At 44.1% G+C, this 15,335-nt stretch overlaps 1 protein-coding gene across 4 annotated transcripts in view; it reads left to right on the top strand.

The window, feature by feature from the left end:
* LOC147725928 (long-chain-fatty-acid--CoA ligase ACSBG2-like) overlaps positions 1 to 15,335 on the top strand; it is a 437,166-nt gene that overhangs the window by 156,540 nt on the left and 265,291 nt on the right. For all 4 annotated transcript variants that reach the window (XM_086960053.1, XM_086960055.1, XM_086960052.1 and 1 more), the window contains one exon: positions 8,031 to 8,151. In XM_086960053.1, coding sequence (XP_086816179.1) covers positions 8,031 to 8,151 — 121 coding nt within the window. The remainder of the gene's footprint in view (positions 1 to 8,030; positions 8,152 to 15,335) is intronic.

Here is a 15,335-nt window from a genome sequence, read left to right as displayed (position 1 = left end):
AACATCATCCACACAGAGTGAGACAATCAGTGGATAGCCTTTCACTTAGATTTCTCTATGTGAAACGAGAGTCGCTCAGCCAGCCGCTTCACCGCTAAAGCAAATAGGAGGGAAGATAGTGAGCATCCATGTCTGGTGCCACAACCACCCCCCACAGACCAGTCTACCGTCCATTTGCAAAGACACAGACAGTGGGTGAAGATTATAATAATCTTGTTTTTAGAAAGAAATCACTGACTTTGCCCCTTTTCGACATAAAGAATATCAACTGATAGACCTTGGCATGGTTCTACCCAAACTTTTTGCATTCAATCCTCCAGTTTTGCTGACTTAATTTTGCTGGCTTTAGAACTCTGCACACTTTACCACTGATAACCATCGCTAAAGTACTTGTGCTCTCTCCTTAAAACATGAAACAATTGGCTTACACTCAATAGTCCTATTTAATTTACTTGTATGTCCCCAGTAAAGTGGTACAACATGCATATAAGGACAATACATTAAATGCTACTAGTGGGCCTACTGCACTGACTATGCCAAACACTGAAGTAGCCCTATAAACATATCTCAAGTATGCCATTGCAGTCTGTGTATGCAGTTTAAAACTGCAAGTATGACCTGGCATGGTAAGCCTCTTGTCAGGCCCGGACCTCCTTTTTTAATAAGGGCAGGGTGCAGTGTATTTGCAAAAGTTGTACATTTACTTGTTAGTTTTTCATGCTCTTGTAGTGGAAAACTATTACATTTCTTTTTCCCCACTATGAGGCCTATGTCTTTCATAAGACAACATTGATATCTTTTTACGTTTAATAAGTAATAATATTCAATTGAGAGCTGGAATACAGGTCCAGTTTGGTGTCTTAAGAATTATAATTAAATGCTCTATTAAATGGTACAGTCACATTTTTTGTCACAATTATGAAAGTGCCTATTTTTAAAAGTTAACATTATCTTATCCTAATCAACTGCCAGACGCTTAACTCTGACAAGATGGAAGTATTAGTCTCTGGCAACAAGACCTCCCCGTGGGACTCTACCTGGTGGCTGTCGGAGTTAAGACTAACACTCACACCCACAGACCACACAAGAAATCTAAGGATCATCCTAGATGACAAGCGCAACATATCAGCTCAAGTTAATGCAATGTTCATCTTCTAATTCCGCATTCTATGTATTCTACAAATAATCATGAAATGGTTGCCGTAAAATCATCACACAAGTACTTATCACCATAAGGCTGGACTACAGCAATACTCCCAACACCAGAATCCCCAAACAACTCCTACACAGACTCCAGACCATTCAGAAGACCACCGCAAGACTCATCCTTGACCTCCCATGCCGCACCCACAACATACCACACCTCAGGAAAGTTCACTGGCAACCCATTCACATGCAAAACTAACAAGATGATGGACGGAATGTTGCACAATGGAAAAACATTCAACTGCAGTCATGGATCTGGGTTTAATCGATCGTTATTTTGCTCACCAAGCCACCCAAAGTTCAGACATGGCCATATGCAAATCAGTCTTGGCCCTGTGCCTCATGGGAACAGTCCAGCCCGAACTGCCAAGCCATGTCTTTCCTGGACCGGAATCAAGCATCCTAGGACCGATTTCTGGCTATCAGCTGTCTTCAGCCAGGAAAGCTTGACTCCAGTGGCGTAGTGAGCATGGGACCCAAGTCTGGGCATATTTCCGATTCTACTGTTCTTATTTATATTGTTTGGGCCTGGATATACTTACTAAATGTACTCTATTTTTCTAAATTGGAGTGGGATTTTTCTTCTGTTGTATTTTTACTTTATTGCTGCTTGAATTGCTGCATAAATATTTTACACATTGCTTTCAAGTTTTGCCTGACTGCTCTGTGCTAGGCTACCAGACGCTAGAGCACTGGTTAATTTGAGGTTTGCTTGTGACTTATCAGTGATGTTACTGACCATGTCATGAATTATGTAATATGTAACCTTGGGCAAAGCACTACGCTAGGGTACTTTGCGAAGTTTGCGCTACTTCGCACTACGCGTACTGCACGTAGCACAGTGCAAACACGCATATCGTAGGGCAGCAGTAATTTTTTGCTTGCTCGCGGTCCTCAATGTCAAGTTGTCGACCGCGGGCAAGCAAAATGACATCTCGGCAAGACTTTTTCCTCATTCGCGATTAGCAACATCAAGTTGCCGATCGCGAGCGTGGAAAATAAACCTCCCAGCGAGATTCTCAACGCGGGGAGGTCAGGTTTCTTATTGCGCGTGGCCGCGTATGCTCGCGACCGCTCGTGATGACAAACTACCAGTCCGCGTTGAGAAAGCTGCAACTCGAGTAAAAATCTACTCGAGCGGCAGAAAACTACTGCTCGCACTGTGCAAGATGCTGTTTTCAAGATTGTCCAGTGCTGCATGCTTGTCCACACTGTGAAATCATTGAAAACGGTATCTTGCACAGTGTGAACAGTGTACTACGCAGTTAGCTAAGTGCTACGCGCAGCTCGCGTAGTGCAAAGTGCACTTTGCGTAGCTTCGTGTAGCGCTACTTCGCAAACTACGCCCAGCCCTAGTAATATGTGACATCATCAGCAGTGCATTGCAGGCGTGCGAGTTATAGTTAGCACAACTAACTATAACTGAGAATATATATATATATATTCACTGAAAAAACCATAGGTTTTAGGCCTTATATAGTTAGGAATTAACATATAAAAAACCATTGAAATTCCTCCTATATAGTTAGCTGGACATTTTATTGACATAAAACCCAATGAAATTCCATATATAGTTAGTTGCAATAACTATATATCGCGCACCCGCAATCCACTGCTGATGATGTCACATATTACATCATTCATGACATGGTCAGTGACATCACTGATGACATCACTGATGACATCTCAAATGACATCACTGATGACATAACTGATGACATCTCAAATGACATCACTGATAACATCATGACACACCAATACCAGTTACTACATATGCACTCACTGATTCCTACTACGCACACATTCACTCATTCACCCATACAATCACTCGTACATACAGTCACTCATTTTTACAACACTGTCATATGCACTCATACACCTATGCAGACACTCACACTCTGCCACTCATCCATGGAGTTACTCACACACCTAGTCAGTCCTGTAAAGAATCAATCACACTTCGATTTCCTCATCTATACAGTTAAACACAGAACACTTTACTTTTCCAAACATATACTAACACATACTTACTCTCTTATACAATAACTGATACAAGTACACATTGATCTGCACATAGTCACTCGCCTCCCAACCAGTTACACACACACTCAGTCTTCCATACAAATACTTGGGCAACCAATCAATAAGCTATATAGCCACTCATATAGCTACTGATCAACACATGTAGCAGCTTGCACAACAACAGACATATTGATGCACACTTTCAGACAGTTTAGTCATTAACCCATGCTTTCAGTAAGACACATTCATTCACTCGCTCAGTCAGTCACGCACCTACTAAATTCTTCATCCACACACTTATACATCCACTCATTCTTCAATATGTAAAACATATTTAAACTTTACAGAAACACACAGTCACTGGATGATGTCATCAGTGATGTCATCAGTGATGTCACTGACCATGTCATGAATGATGTAATATGTGACATCATCAGCAGTGGATTGCGGGTGCGCGATATATAGTTATTGCAACTAACTATATATGGAATTTCATTGGGTTTTATGTCAATAAAATGTCCAGCTAACTATATAGGAGGAATTTCAATGGTTTTTTATATGTTAATTCCTAACTATATAAGGCCTAAAACCTATGGTTTTTTCAGTGAATTTCCAAGGTTTTGTAAATGCAAATTCCTAACTATATATGGTCTATAACCTATGGTTTTTTCAGTGAATTTCATTGGTTTTTTAAAAGCTAATATTTATAGCTGTAACATATATGAGGAGCTGGGTATGCCTTACCTGACTGATATGTTGTCGTTTCGCACGCTTTTTCATTGGCTTAAAGTCTGGGTGAACAAGAATACTGATCTAAATAGAGAGATCCTAAGGGAATGTATGGCTACTAGTCCAAGTCAATATGTTTCCCTCTGCAAAAAACGACCTTCTCCTTCCAAAGAGTGTGTTTCCCTTTTGCAACTCTCCGAGTCAGCAATAACATATGGTAGCACCTAACCAGAGAACATATCGTACCACACCTCCTTCGGCTCTGAGCCTTATAAATATAGTGAAATAAAAGTTACGCTTTTTAGATACCAAAGTGTAAAATAAAGATTCTTAACACGTGTTTATCAAATGAAGACATTCATCTGTGAAACTTTAAAGCTGTATTATAGGCTTTAGGCACACATTAGAGTGCAAAGCTTTTAATGTCAGTGGTGTAACGCTCTGCTTTGTACTTGGTGGTTGTCGTCCTGGAGGAGTTAACCTGTCTTTCATTTGTGCCGATCCCATTCATGCTGTCATTGGCCTTCTGTGTACAGCAAAGGCACAGCTGTTCCAGCTGACTGGGACAACTGTTCTGCTAACCCAGAGCAGATGTCGATGCCAGACATCTGACAGGACGTGGAAATACTCTGTTACATGGCACCTCATGCTGTACTTAACCCTGACCCGGAATGAGCCACAGAGGACAATGTTGTTCACACCAAATGTACCTGAAACAAATCGAAACTCACATATATAACACATGCTGTGTGGCACAGTGACAGGAAGTTTGCGAAGGAGAGACCATCCCTTTTTAGTTGCTGATTTCTGTTAGCAGGTGCTAAACGTGTACTGAGAAAAAATGTTTGGCCAGGCAACATTAATTAGTGTTAAAATGACAATATACTTGTACACAAAATTTCCACAGTACTTTTCTTTTCATGCCATTTAATTTAGTCACCCTTAACGTATAATTTGGTCCTCCTAAATTCCAGCGGTCTCGGGAATAAAACACAATTTGGGATCAGTGACACTAAATTGTAAAACAAGCGAGACCAATTTAAAAAGGGTGTCCTTACTTCTATAAACATGCCTAGCCCCCATGAAAAAAAGACACTCATGTTTCCCTTCAACCATAGATCACAGTCTAAATAAACCTTCATTTAACATTTAATTAGTTACTTTCCTCCACCAGCGAGCGACAACATCTCGCACGGGATAAATTCCAGGCCCAGAGGTTGTCATGGCGACACACAGGGGCACACACCATGTCTACTTACTGTAAAGCTTTCAATGGGACCCACATTCATACCACATTGCTTCGTACACCCTAAACTTAATTTTTTAGTGAGGTGTATTTTGTAAGGTTACATTTACTCTAACAAATTCCCTTCTGAACGAATAAACCCACTGGGCCATCTTAAACAGCAGTGTTGACTTTGAAACAGTGGAAATTACATACCATCTCCTATACTCATACTTTCACCCACGTTTAATATCTGTAACGCCCCCCGCCCCCTCCCAAAAAAAGATGCCAAATTTAATGCATTAACGAGAGAATAAACAAATGTTTGACCTGCAAACTCAGCATGCAGGGTTTAACTAAAAGCGACGTTTGTATATTCGGCCTGTCAAATACGCTGGCTTGTGAGCACATCCTATGGCCGCAAAGCTCAGTCCATCTCCGCACAGCACCCGCAGCGGACACCTAACCTGCGCAGGGTGCTCCAGCAGATGCTCGGAAGACAAACAGAGCGGCTCTTTCGCATGGACGGGGTGAACGTATGACAGCCGTAAGTTATGCATGGGCAGCACCCGCAGCGGACACCTAACCTGCGCAGGGTGCTCCAGCAGATGCTCGGAAGACAAACAGAGCGGCTCTTTCGCATGGACGGGGTGAACGTATGACAGCCGTAAGTTATGCATGGGCAGCACCCGCAGCGGACACCTAACCTGCGCCCAGTATGGCCGAGGGTAACCCGCGGTGTACTGGGCGGGGTCTGACCACAGTCGCGTGCAAGGCCCCCCGCCCCTTGACTGTGATGAAAAGTATTGTTTATTTTTTATTAAATGCCTCTAATAGGGCCAGCGCTTACCTCACACGGAGACTACGGTCCCTGAATACTGAAGCTGCAGTCTAGGCAGCCCGGCTGCGCAGGCGCACGGTGCTCCAGCCGATAGCGGTTCTTTGCCAGACAAGTGGAGATGACTTGCCTGTGCGCGAAGGGGTGAACATAGCTAACAACAGTAGGACAGGCTAGACGTGAGAGAGCCATTGTATCCGGAATTTAGAGCCCAGGGTCTACCTCCCCCTCGCGGCAGGGGCGGGCATTTCTGGCCGGCCGCGCTGTGATTGGCCGGCCGGCCCCAGCACTTCCGGGTCGCCGCGGGCAGCGCGGCGGCCCGATTTCAGGCAGGCAGGCAGGCGGAGACAAAAACGAGGTGGGCACTTAGCCTCTTCTCTTGCCGGTGGCAGGGCTCCCTCCCATCACGAGAGCCCTGCAAAGTCAGCTGCCATCATCCTTCTTCCCCCTCGCGGCGGAGGCGGACATTTGCAGCCGGCCGTGCCGCACTTCCGGGTCGCCGCGGGCAGCGCGGCGGAATTTCAGGCAGGCAGGCAGGCGGGGACAGTGCGCCCACGTGTGCGCGCTTATAGATATATAATTGAATTCAAATGCAATTTTCTCAGCAAATACTGGACGGATTTACACCATTTAAAGAAAAGCATAATCTGCGAACCAGTCTCTTCCATTTTACCAAATTTCAAATAATTCCGTTTAGCCGTTCGGGCTGTAGCCGAGTCTAAAGGTCCTATGGAAATTAACATGGGGAAAACACGTTTTGGGACCCCCCTTTTTTCTCAGCCCCCACTTGACGAATCCCCCCCAAATTTTCAGGGAGAGAGCGGAGCGGAGCGAGCCATCTTCTTTGAGAAATTTGCAAAGATTCATCAACCAGGGCCAAAGTTATTCCCAATAGAATGTTGGGGATTTCCTATGGTAGCCAATCCTAACTATATATACCTACTGGCTATCGCCAGTAGGTAATATATATATATATATATATATATATATATATATATATATATATATATATATATATATATATATACATACCTAAAAAATATATACATATAAATATATGTATTGTCAAGGTACATATACTTGGAGTTATATATAGTAAAACTTTGCTTACCCATTGAAACTTGCCTTCGTAATGTTTTTGACATCGATATTCTTGACACAATATTTCATCTCACCATATTTTTGTTTCTGACATTCTGTCTAAACACCCTGGTGTTGTGGCCCTCATTGTCTGGATACCCTGAGTAGGTGCTACATGTTAAAGCTTGTTTTTATTAGTTCATTCATTCATCCAGCGCCAGGATACCCTTTGGGTGACAGCTGCGCTTAACAAGTAGCAATACAATACAATACAATACATCATATTGATGAAAAACTGCAATCACAATACCAAGGCCTTTTGGGGAGGCATTGTAGAGGGTTGGACGGGTATGCCTGTGTCATCTAGGCATAGAGATGCAGTTCCTGGCACTGGTCCACTTCACAGAGGACACATTAACTTACTTTTGGTTATGGCATGATTTTGAAGGTAATAAAGTTGACAATTCCTACAGAGCCTGCTGAGTTCCACCTATTGACTCAACTTAAAAAAAAACTGGTTAAATAAAAACATCAAGGTGCCAGGCACGGGGTGTCTCAACTCTGGGCCACAAACCAGATGTGGACAACCAGTGTGGAGGCTCCCGCTAGAAGGCAATGGAAGTAGTTTACACCAGATAACTTTTGTAAATGATTTGATTGTGTTACATCAATGATTAAAATACAAACAAGAAAATACTCTTCCCTGCCTGTGCAGCATCTGTTCCTTCTGAGACTAGTCTGCCTTGTTGTTGCCCTCAATATATCTTCACTCTCGTCAAATTCACTTAGGTTGTAGGACTACTGATTGAATCCCTATTATTTTTTTTATAAGAGATACTACTACGCTGCATTGTTCCATTCAGATCCATCAATTTTCCTGTCCCATAAATATAAGATATGGATGAGATGAATCATTTAATTTTCTTTCAGTGGCTTGGCGGTTGGAATTTATACCACAAGCTCAGCAGAAGCTTGTCAGTATGTGGCTGAAAACTGTGAAGCTAACATCCTTGTGTTGGAGGACCATGAGCAGCTCCTGAAGATCCTGCAGGTGAGCCTCTCAGTTCCTACCTCCAGAACATGTCTGAATGCTGCTTTGACTTTGTGATTGAAAACAATTAATTGGTGGGAATCTAGTAACTCAAAAGTGCCCTTCCTGACTATATCCCTTTTTTCTGTAGTTTATTGCTTCCTCATGCACGATCCAGCCATGTTTGTGAGCCCATAACTCAGGAACCTGAAAATCAGTTAAAATAAAGGAAACCCTGAGGCGTTTTGGTGCTCTTCATGTGAGTGAGAATGAGAAGCTACTAATCGTGGAAAGCCAAAGTACTCCGGGCAATCATTGCGATTGTTTATTTCTGATGGGACTCTTCTTCTTGATGGAGAGACTTCAGACCAAACACGTACCACTCCTACAGTGTGTGCTTTGGGTGCTTGTGTGCTGCATGGAAAATCTCCACCCAATGCAACCATGGCTCCAGCAGCTGTTTTGATGTGATTGTTGTGGTCTTAAATTCTAATCCACCTGGATTTTAATCCCTGAATTCACAAGTTGGAGACTACTACTTTTTTACAGGCCCAGATAAATAGCAGGGCTGGACTGGCCATACCAGGGATCAGGTTTTTCCCCAGGAGGCAGGAACCGCGGGCCGGTTTTGAAGTGGTGGAGGCCAGTTTTGTTACTGGGAGAGGGTTTTGCAGCAGTGCTGAAATATTGGCCACCTTTAATAAAAGCGGCAAGCAAGCGTTTCCAGCCTCTAAGTGCCAGGCAGTGCTTGTTGGGGAAAATTGCCAGGGCTGCTTTAGGATTTCAGTCCAGCCCTGATAAATACAAGATGACTCCTGCTGCAAATCACCACAAATGTGCATGCAGGACCAAAAGGTCAAGTCCTATAACTTTACTGTTAAGCACACAGTGGAGGCTTTACTCAAGCATTCAGATTTGTCATTGACATAAAATGGGAGTGAGGAGAAATATTGACTAATAACTTTGGACCTGACTGTGATGTTGGCAGACAGTTTACTCCATAGCAAATGTGACAGTTTTCCCATCTGCGTATTTTAATTTACTCTTATCCTATGGAACTTGTAACACGGCGGACGGGATATCCACCATGTTTGAGGCGGGGTATTTCGTCTGCAAAGATGGCAATCAGGTCTTTTGTCCCAAGTATTCAACTGCAGTTCACACAGAATCTCCAAGAGAGGTAGGAGCACCCCACTGATGTCAGCTGATCCTGTCCCAGAGCATTGGGCCTCCTACACATCCTTTCAAAGTAGCTATATCAGCTCATGTGATGCTGTCTCTCAAGAAAGGAGCAGATTCTTTCTCCCCGTTTCCTCGAAAACCTTTTCCTGTGTTGCTTCCTGGTGAATCCTCATCACTCCCCCTTGCTTTTAAACTGACTCCTGCAACTCCTCAAAAACACCAAGTAGACATAATTTGCAACTGTGGAGAATTTCATTGTTCTTTCTTCTTGCCTGTGTTCACCTTAGTCTCTCATGTAATTTATTGTTTCACATGCTATTGTTACAGCTTTCTATGCTACATCCAACAATGCAACATGTCCATCCTTGGTTCCAGCTATCATGTGTCACTTTTACAAACCCCCTAGTTCCCCATATAGTGATGCCTCTTCTACTGTGGAGAAGATGCACATTGTATGACAGAACATGACCTCAAATGTTCCAGGGAATCTGATAAAGCTTTTATTCTCCTAAAGGAATGGACCGATTTTCATGCTTCTTTCCTTCATCTCCTTTGAAATACCGGTGACTATGAAGTAGGCATTTTCGGCTTGCACCAACACTTACATGACAAATAAAAAGCCCTTTCTCTGAACTTGAATGCTTGGAAGCTGATCACACTATCCTGGATTTACATGTGTTAAAGCTCACAAAGCGAAGGACCCTATGAAATGCTTGAAAAAACAAAGTCCTGGCTGTGGGCTCTCAAAATCTGTCCTCCATATTGATTGTACAGAGTTGCAATCCTTGCCAATATCTCTGATAAGCTGTACGTCTCAATTTTCCGGTACACCTTCCTTACTCTGGAGACCCAAATGGATATTTTCTATGGTCAGAGGCATGATTTAGGCACAGTTGAAGATTACTTCACTTTCACTAGATACATTCACAACTAATTAAAATAGTTTTCATGGCAGGTAATAATTCAAGCACAATCTCGAAAGGCTTCACATCAGAATGCTCTGCGTGCTTGGGTTGCCTCATTCTGTTTCCAGGTAAGCCCTCCTGTATGGAGCAGCAAATCATGTGATGCCTGGGCCTACATCCTCTTTTACATCCTCCAGAGTGGCAGCTCCTCACTGCAGAACCCTGCAAGCCTCCCTTCTTCCACACATTGAGGATGAGGTCAGCATGGCAGGTCTTGCACAGTGGTATGAGATCTCCAGCTGTTGCAGCCCTCCAAGCAGATGGCAGGCAGGTACTCAGACAAGGAAGTCAAGACCTATGGTCAGTGCATTAGTGGTCATCTGTGTTTGACAGCTGCAGCCTCCCAGGGTGGTCGCAGCGACGCGGCTCCTCTCCCCTACTGTCAGCAAAGGCTGGGGCCACTTTCCGGCCAGCAGAAGATGCCAGCTGACACAGTGGTATTTGGGCTTTTAAATTCTTAGTGCAGTTCAAAATAGAAGCCACACACAGAAACTGGAAACCACTCTTGACATAGGTTGCCCTTGGTTCCCCTCTCTACAGAACTCTTTGTGTGGTCCTCTTGCCAGGGACATGCTGGGTACCTCCTGCTGGACAAACTCTTGTCCTGCAGGCCAAGCACTTTCTTTTCCTCTCTTAACAGGCAGTAACACAGGCTTCTTGACACTAAGCAGACATTCAGCTCTCCCAGCAGAAAGTGCTTCTTCATCTCTGGTAGATTGGCAGTCAGGCCCTTGTCACACAGCAAAACACACAAGATGATGGACGGAATGTTGCACACTGGCAAAACATTCACCCCCAGTCACAGATCTGGGTTTAATCCATCCTTATTTTGCTCACCAAGCCACCCCAGTTCAGGCATGCCCATATGCAAATCAGCCTTGACCCTGTGCCTCATGGTAACAGTTCAGCCCGAACTGCCAAGCCATGTCTTCCCTGGACCGGAATCAAGCATCCTAGGACCGGTTTCTGGCTATCAGCCATCATCAGCCAGGATAGCTTGATTCCAGTGGCGTAGTGAGCACGGGACCCACGTCTGGGCATACCCTAGGGTGAACAGCATAACACACAAGATGATTTGCTGAATGTTGCACATTGGCAAAACATTCACCCCCAGTCACTGACCTGGGTTTAATCCATTGTTATTTTGCTCACCACGCCACCCCAGTTCAGACATGGCCATATGCAAATCAGCCTTGACCCTGTGCCTCATGGGCAGGTATCGCTTTGTTCGCCCTAAGTTGGCAGGGTATGCCCAGACCTGGGTCCCTTGCTCACTTTGCCACTGGATTCAATATAGCCTGGCTGATGAGGGTTATGAACCTGAAACCAGTCCCAGGATGCTTGTTTCCGGTCCAGGGAAGACATGGCTTGGCAGTTCGGGCTGGACTGTTCCCAATGTTGTCCTGGCTGAGGTCTCGGCATAGAGCATGGATGCATAGAGCATGGATGCATAGAGCATGGATGCTGGTATTATATATACACACAGGTATATCCGTGTTCAAAATAGAGGTGCACTCTGCTGTCATAGCAAGTTGGAATCTCAGCCCAGCTGATTCCTTCTTTCCCTCTGTGAGTAGGGATGTCCAAAATATGATTAAGACAGGGACCCAAACACATAAGGAATTTTGGCAGATCACCCTCCGAAAGCGCCTAGGTTAGGGAGCAAATAGTATGAGTACACTAGACACAGTACTTATATGCTAGTAAATATACACTGCCAAAGCCCAATGGTGGAATTTTTGATTTTTTTCACTGTTCCTGTAATGCTAATAATGCTCATTTGCGTCTGTCTACTACTCATTGAAGCATATGTCTGTTATATAAGAATCACAATGGTTCAATACATTATGAAAAGCCTTGTTATATATTTCTTGTGTCTTCCTTTGGGTATGCTCGAGTGACCGAGTAAATAGGTTCTAGGTCTGCTACCATAGTTCCTTGGGTAGTCAGGGTTATCATGTTCTGAAGTTGCACAATCCATTTGTTACCTTCTTTGGTTTAGGGATACTTATGCATGCACTGCGAGCTAGCAGGTCTATAGGGTGGCCTACTTGAGGGCATGCATGGAATCTTTTTGGCATACTCCAAAAGTCTATGTTGACTAACGAATGCACAGTTCCCACCAAGAAAGTGGAAGGCAGACAACGTCACAATGTACTCCTCCTGAAGAAAAGGCAAAGATACAAACATTCAGGGCTCCTCACCCCCGCCTATGGAGACCTCCAACTCAAAGCTCCCGTTGAACCTGCTCTTCATGCCTACAGGGACCATCCATGACAACTGCCAATGCAAGTCTCTAGCAAGACCTGCACTCCATGATGACAGCGACAGTCCACGTCAATTGCTATTGTGAAACTCAGGAAACAACGGACACTTTGTGCTACATTAGCGATGGTGCAGAGACAGAATATCGAGTACAAAATATTGACTTGTACAAATATCGAGTCCTCAATATCATGGGTCAGAAATATCGACAACAAGAATATTATGGTCAAGAAAATCAACTTAATGTAAGCAATATCAATTTTAAAAATATCGAAGTGTTTAATATCGTTTGCAAAAATATAGTGTTTAAAAATATTGGTTTTAGGTTGAGCATTTGAGACCTGTTGTAATTTCTCATGTTGGCTTAAATCCATCCCCTTGCTTTTGATTTGCTTGTTTCAGTGTCCTTTAGACATCCGGTCAGCCCTGCCTCTTTTTTCCTCCTTTTTTCCCTTTTTTTCCTCCCATGCAGCAGGGACTATGTACTGTCACACTCTGCTATGGCTCCTTAAGTGTTCTTGGGGGGAACTTGTAATTTTTTTTTACCTGCTCCGTTATTGTTTGCCTGTGTTCAGCTTTGGAGGCAAATCACCTAACATGTAAATACATCAGTCCTCCCTCTCATCTCCTCTTAATGCCACAATTGTGTCAGTACTGCCTTCCTCTCTGTTCCTACCACTCTGTTGATCGTAGTTAGTCAGACTTTTTCCACTTTTCAATATGTACCAGCACTTGGGCTAGTCTTTGTTAGGATATTTGGATCGTTTTGGGCTTCCTTTTTTGGGGGGTTGGAGGATTTCTATGAGAACAGTTTTTTTTTAACTGAAACGGAAGATAAACATGTGGGTTGTAACAAATGAAGCGTAAAAGATACACAGCTCATCTACACGCATTAGAAACAAGGCGATGCACCAGATTGCTTTGTGTTTTTAAATAAAGGATAATAACTAATTTAAGAATATTTTCGCCATACCCCTTTAAGTATATTTAGCAATTAAATGTCGATTTGAATTTTATACAGTAATTGAGCACTTGATAAAAGTATTAAAAGTTAGTTTAAAAAAATAAACATGTTCTTGAAGACATCAACATACATTTTTACATTTTAAAAATAGCTGTTCTATCATGGCTGCTTGATTATCTTGATTCAGTGGTACTTGGTCTCACCTTGCGATAACAGTCTGTGAGTCAGAGCATTGCTATATGAGAAAGGTGTTTATTTGGTGATGAGAACGTCACTCTTGCGTCGGGAGGAGCTCGGTGCAAAATCACTTTCTCATTGGTGGAGAGAGAGAGAGACGCCTTCAATCGGAGAGAAAGTGGTGAATAGATATCAGCAAGTCATGCATGCTATTGAGAGTGGCCAGTTTAGTGTCATTTATTTAGTACAAGCACGGCACGCTTTAATTTTAGCGGCCACGTCCCTTCTGTTCTTTTCTTTTTTATGTGCAACATAGTGAAGCTGTTAGTGTATCTGTAGGTTTGCCAATTGATACCGTAGTGCCCCCAATCACCAGTGCATTGCGCGGCAGGTCAGTTTCTGTCAGTTCTGCATGGGTACTCTCAGCTAGGTCAGGTGCAATGAGTCTTCACCGCAGCATACCAGTCAGCCGTCTGCCTCTCTCTCAGGGCCCACACGAATCTTGGGCACCCCTGGCTGCATGCAATATGTGAGGCTGGCTAGGTGAGCAGTGAGAGAGCCATCATGGGGCCCCCTTTGATTCACCAGGGGCTCCATTTGGTCAAGATGCCTGACAGTCCAGTACTGAAGCCCAGGAGTCACTCTAGTGCTTCTACAGTAGTGCAGCATTGTACCCCCAGAGGGACTTCAAGTAATGCATGCAGGAAAAACAGACCATCGCCTCCGCCAGTGGTGTTCTGGTGCCCCGCTGCTCCAAGGTCTTTGTGGGGCACCTACATAGCTGAAGTGCACACTTGGGGATCTTAAACAGCACTTCCCAATGTTGCGCTGCCTAGTAGGCTGACTGTAAAAAGAGAGGGACTGTAGCGGCTTGAAGGGGACATCGACTAAGCACTATTACCAGTGCCCCCTTTCACTCACAAGGGGCCACACATGACATCAGGTTCTGTCTGCTCCCTTGGACGCACCCCAAGGCCACTCACGGGGGTCTCTGATTATTGGAAGAGGTGTGGGGCACTTCTCATCAGGCCCAGAAGACCACGAAGCGCGTGGGTCTCTGCCGCTGCCGTTGTTTTCAATCAAGTGCCTCGCAATCAAAAGTCCTTGCGTGGAACCTAATCAGCTGGCATACCATTTCTGGACGTTTTTAATTCCTCTGGCCTGCCAATATTTCTGGACTGCAAATGTGGGCCCCACCTATGTCCATGTTCAGGGCTCCAGTGCTGCTGCAGCCTCTCCCCCACTCAAGACCATGGCTATGCATGCCGCACTAGACACCATAGCTGCCATGGTTTCAGATTGCTTATGAGTGTCACTTTCTGGCAAGAAAAAACAACCAATGAAGACGAGGGAAACATATAAAATGCCATCCTCCTTCTTTCTCCATGTGTTTTTCCCTCTCTTGCTCTGTGTAAAGCCCATGATGAAGAAAAATAAGTGCTGGCCCTCAAAATTAATGTTGGTGGGCCCCATCTGCAACCACCGGCATATATTAAGCGTTGGCAAGGGTTGCCTGAGGAGCTATAATGCTGACAGGGTACTGGAACTGATAGCTAAATTCTATTGTTTGGCACTCTAATTCTTATGTACTAGACCAGCTGGCGTCAAACTATGGAAGAAAGTACCAAGAGGAGGCTGTACCATCACTTGTT

The sequence above is a fragment of the Lissotriton vulgaris genome, chromosome 3_1 (assembly GCF_964263255.1).
Source record: "Lissotriton vulgaris chromosome 3_1, aLisVul1.2, whole genome shotgun sequence".
Classification (NCBI taxonomy): Eukaryota; Metazoa; Chordata; class Amphibia; order Caudata; family Salamandridae; genus Lissotriton; species Lissotriton vulgaris.
Note: the sequence above shows the minus strand (reverse complement) of the source record. Positions and strands in the feature narration are given on the sequence as shown.